The sequence below is a fragment of the Natrix helvetica genome (assembly GCF_964273705.1).
Source record: "Natrix helvetica genome assembly, chromosome: 1".
Taxonomy (NCBI): Eukaryota; Metazoa; Chordata; class Lepidosauria; order Squamata; family Natricidae; genus Natrix; species Natrix helvetica.
The window spans coordinates 47,525,457-47,547,341 of record NC_138548.1 but is presented as its reverse complement, the minus strand read 5'-3'; the positions used below and the strand labels follow the sequence as shown (position 1 = coordinate 47,547,341).

Here is a 21,885-nt window from a genome sequence, read left to right as displayed (position 1 = left end):
TCTGTGCTATGAAGTGGGATATGCATGTTGATTGCTCAGAGGGAACATCACATTTTTTTAGAACTACATGTAATTCCTCCGATATTACAACGCTTGTTTTTTAAGATTCCAGCTTTTAAAAATAATTTTAACAAAATGTATGATGGGGTTTTTAAATGTGTATGTGGAAATGGATGAAGCCTAAAAGAAAAACATATATGCAGCTATTACAATAAATACATAAAATACAAATGTGCAATAAAAACAACCAAAAATTTTAAACCCAGTTTGAATTATTGTAGTGTTGTTAATTTTTAGGGCTATTAGAAACTGTTTTATTTCCTGTCAATGTTTTCCTTCCTCAATGTAAAAAATATGTACAACACACACGGATTTCAATAATTTATGACTGTACTTCAACAGATGATGCTTCTGTCCCAGCACTGCCGAAGGTTTGGACCCATCTTCCCTATGTTGTCTACCTAAGCAGGTGCTACTAGTACTACCAACAACAACACCACAGCAATTATTATTGTTATTATTTATCTCTTGCCTGACTCAGGAGTCAGACCTCCTCTGGTTGGTCTACAAATTGTTAAAAACATTTAAAAGCAAGAAAGCAAAGGAGCAAAGATGGCAGATGCAACAAACCTGTATAGGAACAAAGAAAAAGAAGAAAAGGGCTTCACTCTTTTTCACCCTCAGCCGGGCCCAAGAACCACGTTCTTCAAAGCCCTTCAAAACACCAGTAAGGTGAGGAATGTTTGAATCTCAGGGGGGGAACTCATTCCACAAGGCAAGTGGTGGTAGAGAGAAGACACACTTTCAGAAACCCAATAGATGACATCCAAAGAGCACCAGCCTGCCAGATTGGATCAGCCAGACAGATACTGTGAGAAATAGGCAATCCCTCAAGTAACTAGAGCATACACCATATAGGGCTTTACAGGTAGCAACCAACAATTTGAACTGCACCTGGTAATACACTGGCAACCAGTGCAGATCACAAAGCAAAATGTTAGCAAAAGGCATTCCCATTACTGCCTGCATTGCTGCATTTTGGATCAATTGAAACTTCTGGGTGGTCTTCAAGGTCAGCCTCATGTAGATTGCATTGTGGTAGTCAAGCCGTAAGGTGACAAGGGCACAAGTGACAGTCTGAACAGCTCTTGATGTAGGAAATGGCATACTTTTGGGACACCAAATAAAGCTGTGCAAAGGCCTTCCTGGCCCCCTGTTCTGCCCACCTACTCTAAATTGCACAGTATTCTGGATTGGGACTTCTGAATGATGACAAGCTAGTTTTTGTATTCTGTTTTGCCCACTTTTCTTGTGAATTAATCTGCCATGAATGGAATCACCTCACCTGTCACCTTTTGATTCCACTATGTAATAATAACAGCAACTGACGGCTAATTGTATCTAAATTATCACATGAACTCCTGCCTAGTATGATGCCAGTACTATCAAATTCTGCTTTAGGTAAATTTTACAATGTTTGGAAAACAAATGACAGATCTCATATTCTATGTAATTTGTCACTGAGGTATAACTGTGCTGTATCTTTAAATATGTGGAATAAACTTTCAAAGTCAAGATAAATGTGACAGGATACAGAAGAGCAACATACATTTGAGTGGGAGATGAGATGGAACAATTGTCATGGAGTGGATTTTTTCAAATGGAATCTAAAATATCAAAAGATCAGTGCAGGTAATCCTCAATTTACAACAGTTCATTTAATGACTGTTCAAAATTACACTGAAAAAAGTGACTTATGATCATTTTTCACAGTTACCACCTTTGTAGCATCCCCATGATCATGTGATCAAAATTCAGATGCTTGGAAACTGGTTCATACTGATGACCATTGCTGTGTCCCAGGAACATGTGATCACCATTTGCAACCTTTTGACAAAGTCAATGGGGAAGCCCAATTCACTTAACAAGCGGGTTACTAACTTATCAACTGCAGTGATTCACAACAACTGCAGCAAGAAAGGTAATAAAACTGGGCAAAATGTATTTAACAAATGTCTTAATAACAGAAATTTGTGCTCAATTGTGGTCGTAATTATATGGTAATTAATAATTTATTGTTGAATTCTCAGTAAATTGAGGACTACTTGTACTTAAAATATTTTTAAGGATCTTTTTAAAAGGATACTTGTCATTTTGCCTCTCTGCAAACAGATTTTCTGTTTCTCTCTCTCCTGGATTAAAAATTATGGACAAAGATATAATGCAATTTTACTTGCGGGTTGGTGATTGTCAGTGACCAGAAACTGACTGTCAGTAAAATAATTCCTGGTTCATTATAAGCATAGAATCGCCTGTCTACTTCTCTGAATCTTTTGGGAAATATTTATTTTATAAGGTGCTGGAACAAGTTGAATATTCCATGGGACTGATGATTTTTTCAGGAGCTCAGGAAAGCTAATGTTGGAGAAAATAAGCTTTCTTACTTTCTCCTAAAAGAATCTGATCTCCTGAAAGAACTGAATGCTCCCATTTCTTTTTAGCAAATTCTTCTTCTTTCAAACTAGTAACCAAGTGCAGAGAGCACCAAGGACTCCACAGTCTTCTTTTTCCTCCCAGGATTTCATAGAGTATAGCAATGACTTTATAACACTACATATATGTGAACTTTTAAAAAGTAAAGACACCCCTGTTTTACCTATTGGATATTGAATGCATTTGTTCCACTGCTCTTTTTAAACTACAAATTTAAGCCACTGTAGTTTGAGAGCTTACCACAGAATTTTGATGTCACAATAATGTACGTTTCGGAGGGTGAAACATATTTTTCCCACTCCTGTTAATTCTCTCTTTGACTAGTATATTTCTAGAATCTTAGCAACTACAATAGTGATCAGCTCAATGTGAACCTGTGAGCTTCATGGATGAGTAGTTTAACCTCTCCTCTCCTATCTGATTATTTCTACTATGCCACAATAGGCCTTCCAGCTTATTCAAAGTTGACGCAAGAAGAATTAGACAGGGAAAGGGAGGGGGCCAAGAAGAGCTATTTGCTGCTTTGAGTCACAAAGCCTTTTTGAATATATATTACCCATATATATGTATGTTTATGTATTTAGATACAGACTTCTTCAATATGCAGAATCATTTTTTAAAAAAAATGGAGGGCTACATTGGGAAAAGTTGACTTAGACCAGGGCTGTCAAATTCCCGGTCCATGGCCAGATGCGTCATGCGCTGGCCACATCCACACCCAGTTTAGCGAAGGGGGAAAAGTCCCGATATATCACGTGATGCTGCCTTGACAACGTGAGTTTGATACCCCTGACTTAGAGGAATCACATTGTCCATTACAAAGAGAGAACTGTCACTCATATCAGCTGCCCAGCATCAGTGAGAGTTGGGCGACCTACAAGTTTACTAGATGATGATGATGATGATAGTATCTGCCCTGGTTGTTTCTTTATTGAAACACAGCACAATGGAAGCAGAATTAAGAATTAAATAAAAAATATAATACATTTTCCTTGTTTGTTGTTATTGTTAATATTGTCTTCTAAATTGTGACAATAAAGTAATAGAACAATGATCGAATTTGATGCTATTTTCTTTATTAGTATCTATATCAAACTTGGGATCCAACTTGATCTTTTAATCTTGTATTTTTAAAGTCAGTTAGTTATATACTCTGTTTGTGTGTGTGTGTGTGTGTGTGTGTGTGTGTGTAATATGCTAATCCCCTTATGCTTCAACTAAGGAAACAAATCACAGAGTGTACATGTATTCTGAATTACATTCATGTTATAATATTGGTTTTTCAAATGAAAAATATACACGTTTTGATAACTCTGTTATATTTTCAATTATACTCATCCCATGATTAACAGAATTTGAATGCATGAATTCAGCATTAAATCCAGAATTTACTAAAATATTTTATAATACACAAAATAAATTTAAATTTATAACACCTAACAGATGAAAAAACGTTACCACTTGCAAATCTATTTCTGGGCATAAATCAAAGGCTAGTTTTCACTGACTAGACTGCAGTTTTCCATACAAACCACCCTGTTTTATGCTGTTTGGCAAAGGCCTTCTTTCTGATCTGCCAACCGAAATTAAGTTGTTGGACTGGGAACACAAAGATCCAGGTTCTAGTTTATTACTGGCCATGTTGGTTGATGATCTCTGGAGGGCCAGAGATAGGGGTTGTTCCTCTATCCTGGTCCTATTAGATCTCTCAGCGGCTTTTGATACCATCGACCATGGTATCCTTTTGCACCGGCTGGGGGTTAGGGGCACCATTCTACGGTGGTTCGGCTCCTACCTCTCCGGCCGGACGCAACGTGTGTTGGTAGGGGAGCAGAGGTCGACCCTGAGCCCCCTCACTTGTGGGGTGCCACAGGGGTCGGTCCTCTCGCCTCTCCTGTTCAACACATATATGAAGCCACTGGGCGAGATCATTCGTGGTTTTGGGGTGGGATATCATCTGTACGCTGATGATACGCAGCTGTACATTTCCACCCCGAACCACCCCAACGAGGCCGTCGAAATGATGTCCCGGTGTTTGGAAGCCGTACGGGTCTGGATGGGTGACAACAGACTCAAACTCAACCCCTCCAAGACGGAGTGGCTGTGGCTCCTGGCCCCCCGGTTCAACCAGTTGCTTCCATCTCTGGCCATCGGGGGCGAGCAACTGGCCCCCATGGAGCGGGTGCGCAATTTGGGCGTCCTCCTGGATGCCCGGCTGTCCATGGATGACCATGTAACAGCCGTGGCAAGGGGGGCGTTCCACCAGGTTCGCCTGGTGCGCCAAATGCACCCCCTATTGGACCGGGATGCCTTACGCACAGTCACCCATGCGCTGGTGACGTCTCGCCTAGACTACTGCAATGCTCTCTACAGGGGGCTTCCCTTGAGATGCACTCGAAGACTACAGTTGGTCCAGAATGCGGCCGCGCGGGTGATTATGGGGAGTACTAGATACTCCCATATAACACCTCTCCTGCGCAAGCTGCATTGGCTTCCTGTGGTCTATCGGGTGCGTTTCAAGGTTTTGATTACCATCTTCAAAGCGCTCCATGGCACAGGACCTAGCTACCTGCGGGATCGCATCCTGCCCCATACATCCTGCCCCATACTCTCTAAGCAGTTTACAGAGTCAGCATATTGGCCCAAACAATCTCATTTTACCAACCTTGGAAGGATGGAAGGCTGAGTTAACCTTGAGCTTGGTGAGATCTGCCAAATTGCAGTCAGCAGAAGTAGCCTGCATTCTAAACACTGAGCCACCATGGCTCAAAGTTATAATAGCACTGAAAAAAAGTGTCTGATGACTGTTTTTTACACTTACAACTGATGCCGCATATCCGTGGTCGCATGATCAATATTTGGACACTTGGCATGTATTTATGATGGTTGCAGTGTCCCAGAAGCATGTGGTCACTTTTTGTGACCTTCTGACAAGCCAAATCGGTGGGGAAGCCAGATTCACAACAACCATTTTATTAACTTAATAACTGCAGCGATTCATTTAGCAACAGTGGCAAGAAAGGTAAATTAGGACAAAACTCATTTAACAATGGAAATTTTGGGCTCAACTGAAGTCATAAACATCAGTCAAGGATTACCTCTATTTACAATCTCCAAGTCATAGTTCTCATTTGGGAGTTTAATCTTCCTCCAAATTCTAGTTCAGATTTAGGATTAAGCATCTACCTCTATACCAAGTACTTTAGAAAAAAATAGAATACTGCAGATTTGAATATTTAGTTGGAAACAAGAATTAATTTAAAAATTACATAATGCCCATATTTCTTCTTATGCATGGTACACAAGGAAATTTTGTAAAATCTATCATCTGTGTATGTATGTATGTATGTATGTATGTATGTATGTATGTATGTATGTATCTATCTATCTATCTATCTATCTATCTATCTATCTATCTATCTATCATCAATTAATCATTTACGTATCTATCTAACTATCATCTACCTAGCTAGCTATAGCATTTTTACTTCCTTCAAACAAGTATAAATGCTCCCCTCTTCCACTTTAACAATCCTTGAAATGACATTATCTGAAGTGGACTAATGGGGGCCCTTTCCTAGCTTCACAAAGTCCATTACTTCACATTAGCTCAATGTGAACTGCCTAATGTAAACATGCATAGACGGGCCTGCCTGAGACAGAGTATACCTGATTAATCATCTATTGCCTTACCAGTTCCAACTCTTAATCGGGGATTGCTTTTATTTTCCCACACACTGTTCATTTTAGAAAGCTAATAAGTATTAGCTTACTAGTATTACATAACATTTCTAGCATACTATATCAAAAATAGCATTTTTGAAATTAGACTATTGGAACGCCTGAATATACAGTATATAGCTATTTCTCATGGGAGAGAACATTTTTCTCCTGTCTGCAGTAATCAAATGTATATAAACCTAAATTAGCCAAGCATTAAGGTATGGCCAGAAACTCTTCCTAAAATTCTGAATTAAAACTACTAATTTATCCGCATAAAACAAACATATTCTTCCCACAAATTTTCCCAAAATTATTTTACTGGTTTTTATCATTTGATGCATTTTGAGAAAACACTTTAAAAGATACATTTTTCAGGTGGCATTTATCTTTTCTGCTAAAGCTGCTGCTTTCTGTCCCAACTACATATTTCTTGAGTAATGCCATTTTAAAGTTCATGAAAATAATGTCACACCTAATTTGCAGTGTGACATCTTACATTTCCATGCCTTAACATCTTCTGGCCAGCGGCTGGGGAAAAAAAGCAGGGAGAGTCAACCTTCTGACAAGCTTGTTAAATACTAAATGCGCCCTTCTTCTAAACCTGCAATTTTCATAAATTAGGCATTGCTGTGTTCTTGTCTTCAATCGAATCAAAATGCCACATTCTGAAAAAGCATCCTTCTAAGCAGCGTTTTTATGCTGACATCCAATAAAACATTCTGGCCTGCCGAATGCAGCAAAGAGTTTCCTGAGGCTAGTGGAGAAGAAGAAACAACCGCTCTGTCCCATTACCTGCATGAAGCCAGATCTGAGCCAAAGTCATCCAAGGATGCAGAGGACCCTGCTTTGGAGTACTACTCTGCAAAGATGAAGCCACCTCTGATAGTGCCTGCTCGACTCTAGAGGCTGCTATTGATGTCGCATGGATCGAACCTATGAAAGGAATGACGAATAATTGATTTCAGGAGAAAGGGACAAAGACGCAAGCTCTCACATGCAGGTTCTAAATTCTTCATTTTAGCTCTGTGTAAGATAAAACTGTTATAAATCCCCAAAACCTTTACTTCAGGGGATGTGTAAGACATTTTTTTAAAAAAACTTCATTAGGAGGTTAGTGTTGGTGAACCTGTGTTAAAAGGCTACTAGTGGAAATGACAAATGAGACTGGAGCAGCCATTGGGAAACACAAATTTTTTTAGCTCTCAAGTGGAAGTGAGTAAATTTGTGAGTACACAAATGCTAAGGCCCAAAGGGTGTGCAATAACACTGTATGATAATTTCGTTTACTTGCTTTTTAATGCACGTCTTTGATATATTTTTTTCAGCAAAAGGGATAGTTTGAAGGGTATATTAAGAATGAAAAAAAACACCCCAATGTATTACATGGGGAGTAGCCTCAACATTTCCCTTAAAAGGAATCAAACGGCATAAATCAGTCATTCTCAACCTGTGGTCCTCCAATGTTGTCACAGGGGCTCTGCGAAGGCTTGAAGAAATGCTATGATTTAAATCTTGGATTAAGTCTTTCTGGTCCGGGGCTATAGTCTGGGACCACAAAAGGTATTTAAAGGGGGTCCTTAGTGAAGAAAAAGTTGGGAACCTTTGGCATAAATTAAAACGTTCACCTATCAACAACACTAGCAGCAGTTAGAAAAGTAAACAAAATGGACAGTTCATCCAAAATGAGTTGGACTATATAAAAAAAGCTGATTCAGAGCTGTTAGATCTTAATATCGCCTCATTTATTACCATTTGTCATTTTTAAAAAAATGACTAATCATATTTCAGTGCACAAGATGGTGCCAAGTTATCATCAGCTCTCACTACGCATGTAGAATATAGCAGTTTTTGCTGCAGTTTCTAATTATGTAAGAGACTTAGTACATCTCTTTAAATGTTCATGGCACTTATTAAATAGATTGTACAAGTATAGCATATAGGCACATTCCCAAAAAGCTTAGATTGCCAAAGAATTTAAGTGCAAAGCGAAGTATTTGTAAGAAGAAAACAAAGATAAATTCCTTCTTTGTTGAGCTATGGCAAACTTATCAACTTCTCTGGTTTTCTTGATGGGAATTTTGAAACTAAATTTACCTTTTTTCTTCACAAAGTAATTGTGTACGTTTACAGATAGTTGTATTAGATACCAGAGACAAATATGTCTGGTTGGAGTTATTGGCTTTTTTTGTCTGAGTCATACAATCAGTCATAGCAAGTGCTTTTGATTTTTGTCTTTTTAACAACATGCAGCTGAAACTGTTCCTTACATTCATTAGGCTGCAGTGTTTCCCAACCTTGGCGACTTTTAAGTCCTGTGGACTTCAACTCCCAGAATCCCAGCTGGCTGGGGAATTCAGGGAGTTGAAGTCCACAGGACTTAAAGTCACCAAGGTTGAGAAACACTGCATTAGGGGAAAACATCCATTTAGTTTCTGTTTGCTAAACAGTTGGTTAAGGTAGAAGAGGTCTGACATGCAGGTTCCAAAGAGATACTGCAAGAATTTCATCCATACTTCATGTATTCCTTTCAGGTTTTTAAAAATATATTTCACACTCCTACATCCGAATCTTACACAAATATATCTGAAAGCCAGCAACATTTATTTCAACAGAACTGACTTTAATAAATGTGGTCAGGGTTAATCTTAGAGATCAGCACTGAGGGAGGACTTCTCACATATGTTTAATAGCTTTAATTCTTTAATTCAGGCTTTAATTCAAAACCTATTCTCACATGGTGTATTACTCAGGACTTGATCATCTTGTTTTACCCAAGTCCTTTCTAGCTAATAAGGGGGGTCTACACAAAGGGAGCTTTAAAAAAAAGTCAAGATGCTGGCTGCATTCCTTCCTTCACATGCCTTATATTACAGCACATATAAAAAGGGAGGTACGGTTTAAACTGTACAATTGCAGCCATATTCTTGATGCTTGGGACACCTCCCTGTGGTGAGTTGCAACAAACTGCCCTCTTAGTCCATGTATTTTGGAAGTTCTCTGAACCTTGGAAAGCTTCTTAGGCGGGCAGGGACATTTAAACACTATGGACCTTAGTTACCATGTACTTTAGTTGTTTCATATGTATTGAACAGAAATATTGAAAAAGGGACCGCTAGAAAAGGAGAATGAGAAATACTGACATATTCATCCTGCTCAACAGCATTTGAACCCTATACTATTACTAACATTAATTCAAGCAATCAGATTTCCCCATGACTAAACCCTAACCCTAGTTAGCCTTCTCCACATTGATATTTTATAATGCTTTACTACAGTTAAGGCAAAAAAGAGTAGAAAGATGGGGATATTTCTTCTAAAGGCTCTCAAATATATTATCCCAATTCATTACCAACCGTTTAAAAATCAGGTCTGTTATGTTTACAATTTACCCTGGTATACTGTATAATCTAAATTTCTGTAACATTGTAACCACACATTCTTGACACATAATTAGCAGACCTATACAAGTTTTTACAAATGAAAATGTGCATGTTTAAATATACAAGATCAATAGCTGGTAAGACACAGGTCCTATGAAGAACCTACAAGTTCACTCCCAAACAAACGAACAAACAAACATACATTTATTTTTGGCCTTTCTTACAGAGTTGCAGTAATGAAAGAAGAGAAATCAGAATGGAACCAATTGAGGACTGATTATATAATCCAGACAGTCGGGTGTACCTGGATGCATATATCTATATATAGTTTGGGGTTTTGCATCTTGGGTAGAAATTAAATAAACAGTTTTTACTAATATTGGCTTCATGCAAACAGTGGTTGGAGGAAAATTTACGGAAATCCAACATAGCTTGAAATATGTCAAATCCCTAAACTTCTATTCTACACCTTAACACGGATTTGAAGAAAAAGTTGGAGAAGATAGTATTTGAGCATTATTTAACATTTTATCTTATATCTATTTGAGGCATTATTACTGTTACTGAGCTACCATTGCATTATCTTGGATATGGCCTTGCATCAGAATGAATGGCTTATTTTAAATTCCTTTAATTAAACAAGAATATGCCATAATTTGAAGAAATAATATGGAAGCTTGTCACTGTGAAAAGGTGAAAAATACTGAAATTGTGAGAATTTGGGAAGACAGGTGGTTTTGTTTTCGAAAAGTTAGGTAGAAGGAAAAAAGAACAGTTTCAGTTCTACTGTGCCTCTATCCTTGATGGTTTATGGGAAATAACATTCTTTTAAAATGAATTTATCACTATTTCCAGAGGCTCTTTCCTTCCTTGCTACAAGATGAAAAGTTACTTTTCAATTAAACGTCATGATAATCTTTTAGTTAAAAAGATGAAAATTGGAATTAAGCAAAACCATGCAATGTAAAAACATATTAAAATCCACATGCACATAAATTAAAACAGAAAGAAAAAGCAGGCTTCAAAGCATGTAGAAACACCAAAATGTGGAGCATGCAGAGATCTGTATGCCATTGCAAGCAAATCACTGTCTAGACTAAGAGACAGTATCTTCTGCAGGACTAGATAAAATAGACATATGTACTTACGGACAAATGTGATATGACTTTATTTCAACTGCACAATTCATCTCTCACTCCCAATATATTAAAATACTTCTGGATTTTTGGGAAATATGTGTGACAGAAGTGAAACTTTGGCTTTCTGTTCAATCAATTATTAATATTATTTTGTTCCATGAATTTTTTGCATGAAACTCAATCATTAATTAGGCAAAAATAGAACTCAATATAATAAACTAATAGGGTCAGAAAAGGTCAAAGGTAGCTAAAAGTAACGATATATTAAAGTTTTCAGATCACTTGTAAGTATCAAACAAAAATAATTTTCTTAAAGAACTTTTTTTTACATTTTGAATTTGGATTTTTTTTTAATTGGCTTCATTTATTCCTATTAGCTAAGGAGCTAGAATGTAATTCAATTTCCAACTGAGCTGGAGAAATCACTGCAATGATACATAAATATGATTGCTTATAAAGTACATTAATGACTATCCAAGGATTAACTCCTTTTTAGAAAATGTGTTCATTTGGAGCCCTCCAAAAATTAATACTGCCTCTTTAATAACTGAAACCAAGTGACTAGATAAGTGCATTCAGATCTCATAGGATTACAGCCTGGGGGTAACTTGAATGGGTCTAGAACAACAGCCTTGCTTTGCACAATGTCAACTTCCATGGCGAATGGACAACATTTACATTCTGTGGTGAAGGGAGAGTGTTACTACTAAATCTTTAGAAATTTAAGAATAGACCTATATAGTAAATGCTACTTACAAACTGAAAAAAGGGAGAAAAAACCATGAAAGTAAGCATCTGGAGGGTTGCCTTTAAACAACAGATCAAACCACAAATTAAAATCACAAAAAAATAACAGCTATAAAATAGAATTACACAAATGCAATTACACTTCTGATAACCTTCAAACTGTAAGCCAGTTTTCTTGTTTTCCAAAGGATTCTGAACATTGCACATCTGGACTTCAAATCAGACAAAATTTTAATAGTGATATTGAAGTATTTAATTTATTAACCCTCTTTCAGGCCACATTAATATACTGTACAAGTGCAACATAGAGAAACAATAAATACATTTATTAAAAAGCCAGAGAGGACCATTTTTATTCATCGGAACTTAAAGGGAAAAAGACTGTTGTGCTACATAAACCACAGGATGGAGACTAATTAAGGAGAGAAACAACCTAGAACTAGGGAGAAATTTCCTGACAATTAGGACAATTACCGTATTTTTCAGAGTATAAGACGCACCTTAGTTTTTGGGACAGAAAATAGGGGGAAAAAAATTCTGACTACCAGGTATTCATCTGGCTAGCACCTGTAGTCTAGTCAGCTTCAGCACATAAGTTTATTGGTTTTGAGCGTGCATGCTTTTTATCCTCTGGACTATGTATTCCAAGTGAGGCCACACTGATTAACAATCACAATCATTACAAATAATCATTATTGAAGACAAGTGAGGACTATTTGGACCAAAAAAGAGTATACTTTCCTATCTAAACGCTATCTGAGGTCATCAACCAGCATGATCGATGCTATTTTTAATGTGGAAACTTGGAGCAGTAATACTAGCAAATTATCTGCTCCACAGAAAAGTTGAAGGGCATACTTAAATGAAAAAATTCAAAGAAGATAACCACAATTTGCAAAATAGTGTGTTGCATTGGAGACAAGTAGATTTTCCATTCTTGAGAAATTGTTTTTGAAGCAGAGACTTCATTTTGTTTCGTCTCTACTCTTCCAAGCCTCACTTAGATGTACCAATATCCAAATGGGGGAGTATGCTGCAGTAAAAATATGAGAAGCTTTTTTTCAGCCCTAATGAGGCACTAATGAATGAAGGATCTTCCCTGCTTTGCCTGCTTTTCTCATTGCTGCTCCCTCCAACGATCAGCTGCGCTTTAGAAGCTTTTTTTCCAGCCCTAATGAGGTGCTAACGTTGGAAGGAGCAGCAATGAGAAAATCAGGCAAAGCAGGCTTCACTCGTTAGCACCTCATTAGGGCTGAAAAAAAGATTAGAAAAAGCTACATTCTGAGTATAAGACACACCCAATTTTTCAGCCTTTTGGGGTCTGTGTGTGTGTGTGTCTTATACTCCGAAAAATACAGTAATCAGTGGAACAACCTGCCTCCAGAAGTTGTGGACGTCCCAAACACTGGAAGTTTTTAAGAAGTGATTGGACAACCATTTGTCTGAAATGAATGGTATAGGATTTCCTGCCTAAGCAGGGAATTGGACTAGAAGACATCCGAGGTCCCTTCCAACTCTTGTTCTGTTATTCTGTTACCTTCAGGACAAGGCAGAATAGAATCTAACAAGGAGAATACACATTTAACCCTAACAAGGCATTTTTTATGGAATTCAAATGATTACTGAGAATTTCATAGGAGCGGGATAATTCACAGCTCACTTCTATGTTAATGTTTCATTATTATGTGGTTAATCTTTGGTGGGATTCACAGCCTTTGGGGCTGGTTGGTAGATCTATTATTATTATTATTATTATTATTATTATTATTATTATTATTATTATTATTATTATTATTATTATTATTATTGCTGCAGAAGGACCTTGAGTTATTGGCTACCTTAAATTAAAATATTTCAACCTACCTGGAATGCAATTTATAATACTGTTTTGAGTGTTATGAATTCAAAACAATTATTTTGCATGTATGTATGTAAATTCACTTCTAAATGGGTCAAAACTGTTTAAAATTCAGAAAAATTCATTTTAAATTTAAAAGCCCTGTTTATAACTCAAAATGGCCCTTTTCTGAATTCAAAATAATTCAGATTTGAAGCATTTGCAGATTTTTTTTTTTTTTTAAATGAGACTATCTACTAAATTTCTTAGTCATTAGTAATTGTTGAAATAAAAGCAAATTTAATTTCTTTAGTTTTCAGGAGAAAAATAATCCCAGAAATGCTCAATTTACACTTTTAATTTAATTAATTCTTACATATAATTGCTTGTCCGATGAAGCTCGGTTCTGATGCTTATCCTTTACAAAAAATAGCTCTCTAATTACAGATTATAACAATATTCTGAACTATACCATTTTAGATTACAGAGGAAAATCTGAAATCCTCCTTTTTAACGTTTCCCCTTTTTAAAAACTAAACACAATAAACCACAATAACTCCTGCATGTGAGAAATCAGCATGATGAAAATTGACTGCATAATATTCTTACAAGTATGTTACTTTATTTTTGGACTTGCAGACTTAGAATTCTTTCATATCAGTTTATTATTTTCTTATATGTAATGCAGTATGTAATTCTTAAAACTGCAAAATATTTTAGTGAAGAAAATGTATGAACAAAATGTATGAATAGCACTAAACAGGCAAATGGGAATAGCAAAAGCATTGATATAAGTGTGCAAAAACTAATAATTCAAAGTTTATTGAAAAAGAATCCAACAACATGATTTATATACATCTGCTAGCCACTTACTAACTTCTGTCATTTATTTCTATCCTAGAGAAGATTTGTTCATGTATCTTTAGTCAAATGAACAGATTAAATCAATTTTAATAGCTCATCCTCAAATCATGCCAGGATAACATGAATGAAATGTCCAGGAATGAAAATTATTGTTACATTTAAAATGCTTCAGTTTTGTTGTTTCGAACAAGAAACTAAAAAAATAGTAAAGCTACTAAAAATGTAGCCTCTAAAAGCAATTTAATGGAAACCTCTGTGTTCGTAATCATGCAGGAGATACTCCATTTTATGAAAAGATGCAGCATAAACAACAACAACAAAACAATGCTGCCTCTCTGCCAATTACGTCAATCAAAACTGACACATTTGGAACAAGCAAATTTAAAACTTGCTTCCCATTGTAGCACACTGGGTTTTTGACATGGTGCTTCCCTTAAATCTTAATCCCTAATATAAGAGCTTTTCCATATTTATATTTTGCATATTTTGAATCACAGCAAAAATATTTTGTCTTTCTATCTAAGCTTTTATTAACAAAATGGCCCTCATATCTATCAGTTGGAATTAGATGCCATGTTTTCAATAATGGGCACAACAATTTCTCTTGTTGCATGCCATTAGATCTTAGAACCAACCCTAATAAAGCAGATGGCTGGAAATGCTGCCCTAGCAGGTGCCACTGGCCAGAGCAATAGCTTATGCCAACACTTGCTCTATCTTATCAAGAAGACAATGGAGCCCCCTCGTGGAATCTTTAAAGTAAAGCCTTCCTAACTGTTAGATAGGGAAGACAATTTGAGAAGCTATCTAGTTGAATCCACTCAATGCTCCCTATTTTTTTCTTTTTTTAAAAAAAAGTCAAATATGTAATCCATAGGTTGTATTTATGCCAAATTGCAAATTTCAGTGCAATTTGAGCTTAGCAGTTACAGAGATTATCAGAAGCACCAAAAGAGCAAGCTAACACCTATCATCAGAAAGAGGAAATCTGTTTACAGAATGGAGGTTCGCAGGGCCCAGGAACGTGGTCACAAGATGGATTGGCTGCATGGGGCCAGACAAAGGAATCAGTTTTGGGAGGTGAGTGAGGAGACTGAGACATAAACAGGTGGAGGAGAGATTCTGTCCTTGAGAGAGGTGAAGATGTAGAGGAATCAGAAGCTAAAAAGTGAAAGAGAAAAATTATAAAGAAAATGCCAAGAATAAAATATGATTGGATAAATTAATGGAGGCCAGGAAAGAAAGAAATGGATAGCCCACTTAGCTATTATTAAATGGAGATGGGAATATTTCCACACAGAAAACACTATTATTACAGAATTATGAAAAGTCAGAGATAAAATTTAAAATATGTGTTGATAGGAGCAAGCAAGGGAAAAAAACAAATCAATTTACTTTAGCAAGACAAATGCTAATGAAAATATTTCTTAGCTACGCTATTTAATGTGAGATAGAAGCACACATTCATTCCTGAAGTTATATCTTTCTCACTAAGTAACTGTCTGCAAGGGTTTTAAAATTACTATTATATTTGACTGACAGCAGACATAATAAGACTATTTCATAAATGTCCTAAAGAATAAGATAATATATCAGCCGAAAAGTGTTTTTGTTGATATACTTCAATTTATGTCACCTAGTTTTTCTCAGAAATCTGTCTGCGATTCTGCACAACAGCAATTTAAATTAGCCTTTCTGTTTTAATCCTTTGGTTCTCCCCAGCAACTTAAAAAAAAAGTAGTCAAGCAATTGCTTCATTTTGTCTAAATAAATCAGACAACACTATTGCCTTTGAGCCATTAACATTCGCTTATAATACAGATGTTATGATTGAATATGTCTTTCCCTAATTTATTTGTGACAGTATTTATTTATTAACAGAGGCTTATATGCCAGTCAATTCATTCAAACCTCTTATCGTTTTATATTTCCTTCTTCTTGTAAGAGTTAAAATAAAGAAATGGTGTACACATGCCAGGCTATAGGATAAAATAATAATAATATAAAAAGTTACTAAGAAAGAGTCTACTGAAGACAAAGCATCCAAACCTTATGTTGCAAAAGTATGTGGGAAACTTTTCATAGTTAATTTATCTGGATTCATTAACGTACATACCACCAAGACCCCACCCTATTCTGTCTAATGGTGATTTGCAGATGCTATAGACCAGGGGTGTCAAACTGGTGGCCTGCAGGCCAGATGTGTCCCGCATAGGCTAACCCACCCCAACTCCACAAGGGGAAAAATGTCATGAAACGTCATGTAAGGGCAATGTGATGTGGCAAGTTTGACACCTGTGCTATAGACTAACATCATCATTATTTGCAGCCACCATTTATTTCTTAATGCAACAACTGTCTATAAATAGTACATTCACGTAATTTTACTATATGTAATAAAATGTAAATTGCAATCAGTTTAATTATCTAGATAAACTAAACCAAGCTATGCCCTTCTGTAATCTATAGGGTTTATAAATATTCCAATTGGTGCCAATCCGGCTCCTTACTTCACATGGGATTTTACTTTTAAAAAAATAACAAATTTGCAGTAGACACGCTATAAAAGAAAGTAAGAGTGCCTTTATGTCCCCAATGTGTTGAAAAAGCTACATTCAAAAATAAATGAGAGAGACTGAAAACCAGCAAAGCAGTTTGGAAGTACACCATCTTTTCAGGAAAAAAATCCCCAATAAAAAAAATACAGTAAGAAGTAGCCTAAAGGAATGACAGCTAGAGATAATAAGAAACAGCAACAGCAACAGCAACATAGCAATCCTTTTGCAAAGAATATCCACGGTACATTGTCAACATTTGAAAATTTGTGCCATTCTACAAGGGATTAAGGATCCTTGTACTAATAAAATGAATCTCATCTATTATTAGATGAATTCTGGCTCCTTTTAGATCTGTAGGGGATTAAGAATTCACTGGAACAATTTTGAAGAAGTATAAATGCACACCGGGGCATATACATATATGAGCTCATACATAGAGCTCAATAAACATCTGAATGGCTGTTTGTATGATCCTGCATAAAGTCCCTTGGAAATTAACCTTTAAAAATAAAACTTACAGCCAAAATATGCAACTTTCTATATTTTACTCTAACAACTTAGAATTAACTTGTGAAATAAAAAATATTGTATTTTGTACCATCTTGTAACTAAATATTTAGACATAACCTAATACTTCAAATCTTTTTGATACAAAATTTAATATAAAAAGATAATGAAGTGTCTTACTTTCAGGCTTATCTTCTATAAATCTGTGTATATGCCACATCATTTACAAAGATTTGGGTAAATATCCCTGAGTTCCTAAGTTAAAACTTAGTTCCTAAGTTTTCTTGAGACATGCATGTTGAAGATCTAATACATGACAATATTCAAACAATCTCAATTAAATAAAGAGTATAACACATAGCTATCACATAGATAAAGAGCATTGGTAGTTATTTTATCAGTCTGTCTGTCTATTTGTCTTTCAAATTTATAGTTTCCCAACTTGTAAAAGTAATTCTGTGGCATGCAACAAAGAACTAAAAACAATAAATATATAAAAATAAGTCATTGTTAAAATATAAAACAGATATTAAAAATAACATTAACAAACAAACAGCACATCCCCAATGAAGAAGCCATTGTAAGTTTTTATCGATCTTCTGGGACTCCAGATCTGGTGACAAAGCCAGGTCTTGAAGGATCTCCTGAACATCAACGGGGATGAAACTAGCTCCACTTCAGGGAGGGCGGGAGAATGATCCATTAGGCAGGCACCATGAAGGTCTGAAACCAGGGACCCACCAAGCAAAGATCCCTGGCAAATAAAATCCACTACATCAAATCTGATGGCATGGGCAGATGTAATTGGGAAGAGGCCATCCTTAGATAACAAAGGTCACATATCAAGAAAGGCTTTAAAGGTGAGAACTAGCACCTTGAATTAGACCATTAGTAAACTGACAACTAATGCAGCCTGAGAGCAAAGGTATATGATGTGCTCTTTTGGAAGGACTTGGGCCGTTGCATTCTGCTTCTGTGTACTCCTCAAGGATAGCCCTACTTGGACAGCATTACGTAATCCAATCAGGACATGACTAAGGCATGAGTGACTCTGAGCAGAGCTTCCTGATCTGGGAATGAGTACAAGTGAAGAACAATACAAGTTATGCGAAAGTCCTCATAGCCATGACTATCAACTGATCTTCAAGGAGTCACGAATCTAGGAGGATCCCAGATTATGCAGTAGGTCTGCATGGGGCAGTACAACTCCATCCAGCCTAGTTCTCATACTGGCAGGCTCCAAATCCAAAACTACTCAGTCTTGCCAAGGTTCAGCTGAAGCCTGTTTTTCTCCATCCAGTTCTTTACAATTTCCAGGCATAGGGATAAGATGTTCACAGTAGCACTAGCAATAGCACTTAGACTTATATACCACTTCACAGTGCTTTACAGCCCTCTCTAAGCGGTTTAGAGTCAGCATACTGCCCCCAACAATCTCATTCTTCATTTTAAACCACCTGGAAGGATGGAAGGCTGAGTCAACCTTGAGCCTGGTGAGATTTGAACTGCTAAACTGCAGGCAGCAGAAGTAGCATTCTAACCACTGCGTCACCGTCTCTCATTATCAGTATTAGTTAATTTAGCAGGGGCAGATATATAAAATTACATACTGATGATACCTCACCCCATAGCAGTGGATGAGGATACCCATAGATTTTAAATAAGGGAGCAGCACCATATCCTCCAATACTCCACATAGTAGGGAGCGGAGTATCACTACTGTCTGGAATCGATCATGGACAAAGGAGGTGAACCAGCATAAAAATGTCATCTACTGCCAATCTTCTGTGTTTTACATTTTGGATGCTTAGTGTCTTGCTTTTACAAACAACTGCAGTCAGGTGATTATAATTTGTGATTTATGGTAAAATGGGTGGCCAATAAATGTGAGAGATTAGAGATAGAGAGATAGAGAGAGAGAGAGATGGAGATGCATGTATCTATATATGTGAACATATATATGTATTCAAAGAAATACAGAAAGTAATTTTATTTTTGAAATCTAAGGATTCATCTTCTATTCCATATAATATTACTATTTCAATCATTTATATTTATGTGGGTAGAAAGATTACTTCCTAAACCTATGGCAAATACATTATTACATTGAAAGAACAAATGCTTGGGGGTATTTTGCTAGCCAAACACAAACAACATAAAAAAATAAAATCTTCAAAGAATGGACAGCTGCTAGAGCATATAATGTAGGATAAAGAGGGTTAGGGTTGTAAAAAGAATGGAACTTGGAAGTGTGATACTGCCAAAATCCCTATCTGAAACACAGAAACAGTTACATTGGATTTGGCCAAGAGGCATTTAATAACAACAGTAATTCAGTTTTGCATCCTACCAAGCCTTTGCTTGGTAGATTCTGAAATTAAATGACTTTACGGCAACAACAATTTTGCTTCAAAATGAAATTTATCATCCAGATTACCTAGAGAGATTTAAGTGGAGATTTAAAAATGAAGAACAAGTAACCTGATACACTCAAATGGATTGTTTCTTCTAAGAATATATGGAAAAAACTGAAAATTTACTACGTAACTGTTTACATCCTACCTTGCAAAGATATATAACAGAAAACACAAAATTGTGTCTGACCTTTTGATGACAACAGAATGAATATTCACCTGTTTCAGGATCACTGAAATCTGGGAGAGTAATTGTATTGAGCTGTCGCCTGTCAGCAATGGCTCTATCCAATAAACTGCTCCCACGTCCAGAATCACTGTAAGAAATAATGTAATATATTAATACTTTAAATCACTGCAAGAGAATAGTGAGGTCTGTACGTCATGCCTTTGTGTATGTGTATTATATACTCTATGTATATGTGTGTATGTGTGTGTACGTGTGTAGCTATTCTCTTGGAAAGCATTTGAAACCAACATTGTCTTTTACATATTCACCTTTCCATTTCTGACTTCTGAAGTAGTTGAAATTCAGCCGTTATAAAATTTGTTGTTTTCATTTGACTGTTAACACACACACACACTCTCTCTAACACACATTTTTCTATAGGAAAGCAAGGCTACTTAGTGCTGCAAATGCAGCAACAATGCTATTGACAAATGATAAACTCTAAAAAAGTAGGACAAATGCTAGTTTCTTCATGCCTGCTTTAAACTGTAAAAGGACATCCTAATTTTTCATCCTGGCAATTTCCTCTTAGTGAAACTTCTGCATTCATTTTCAAGTAACGCCTTGTATGCAGAGAATGAAACTACTTCCTTTCTTTGTTCAGCTGCTATAAAAGAGGTATAAAACATTCTGCAAGACACTGAAGTAGGGTTGCTGGACACCTAATCCCATGTGCAATGAATGACACAATTGCAATATTCCACAGGAAACAGAAGGGAAACCTTTCTTGGTCCATTTCATTAAGCAATAAGTATTTTATTAATCAGCACAAATTTCCTAAAAATTGCTGTCAGCCCCTTGTTACATGTGCCCAATATTAAAAAATGAAAATAATGAAGCTAACAGTTATTCATCTCTTTCGAATACTTGGTTGCATGGTGTAGGGAGTTCTGCTTGCTTTATTTCTTCTAAATTGATACTCCTCACATGACTGACAGGAAGGAAGAGATATTATTAGCTAGAAACATATGCTAGACCTGTTTCAAACACAGTCCATTCTGAATATGTATACCTGGTATATAAAATTGTATAGCTGCTGCTATATAAATAATTTTTATTGTCCAATGGCATCCACAACTGACTTCCCTAAGGTATAAAAGAGAGTTTGTTCTGGGCAGATCTTCATTTTCATACCTACGGTATGTTCTTGTAAAAAGTGAAGCTCAATTATCCTTACTAGCAACTTAGCTGCTCTAGTGCACAAAGCATGAGGTAAATGACATTGACTTGGTTTTCTATTTTTAAAACATGAATGATGATCTGTGGCTACCGGCACCTCGGTTCAGCCAGCTGATCCCATCGCTGGCCATAGGGGGCGAACAATTGCCCCCTGTGGAACGGGCGCGCAATTTGGGCGTCCTCCTTGACGCCCGGCTGTCAATGGATGACCATGTGGCAGCCGTGGCAAGGGGGGCGTTCCACCAGGTTCGCCTGGTGCGCCAATTGCGCCCCCTACTGGACCGGGATGCCCTACGCACGGTCACTCATGCGCTGGTGACGTCCCGCCTGGATTACTGCAACGCTCTCTACATGGGGCTGCCCTTGGGACGCGCCCGGAGACTGGTTAGTTCAGAACGCAGCCGCGCGGGCTGTGATGGGGAGTACGAGGTACTCCCACGTAACACCTCTCCTGCGCGAGCTGCACTGGCTGCCTGTGGTTTTCCGGGTGCGTTTCAAGGTGCTGATTACCATCTTTAAAGTGCTCCATGGCACGGGACCTAGTTACTTGCGGGATCGCATCCTCCCACATACATCCCTGCGGCCAATACGCTCACACAGGGAGGGACTTCTCCTGGTGCCGTCCACTAGGCAATGCCAGCGGGCGACACCGAGGAGTAGGGCCTTCTCTGTGATGGGCCCAACCCTCTGGAATGACCTCCCCCCCGACATTAGAACCACTTCTGACCTCCGCTCCTTCCGGCAAAAACTGAAGACCCACCTGTTCCGATTAGCAGGCCTGGCATAATTCAACTGTCCCTCCTGGCAAATGTATT

At 37.1% G+C, this 21,885-nt stretch overlaps 1 protein-coding gene across 3 annotated transcripts in view; it reads right to left on the bottom strand.

Moving 5' to 3' along the window:
• The window catches only part of TTC7B (tetratricopeptide repeat domain 7B), a 119,187-nt gene that overhangs the window by 39,127 nt on the left and 58,175 nt on the right, over positions 1-21,885 (bottom strand). For all 3 annotated transcript variants that reach the window (XM_081937210.1, XM_081937211.1, XM_081937212.1), the window contains exons 17-18: positions 19,882-19,979; positions 7,009-7,149 (exon numbers count right to left, since the gene is read on the bottom strand). In XM_081937210.1, coding sequence (XP_081793336.1) covers positions 7,009-7,149; positions 19,882-19,979 — 239 coding nt within the window. The remainder of the gene's footprint in view (positions 1-7,008; positions 7,150-19,881; positions 19,980-21,885) is intronic.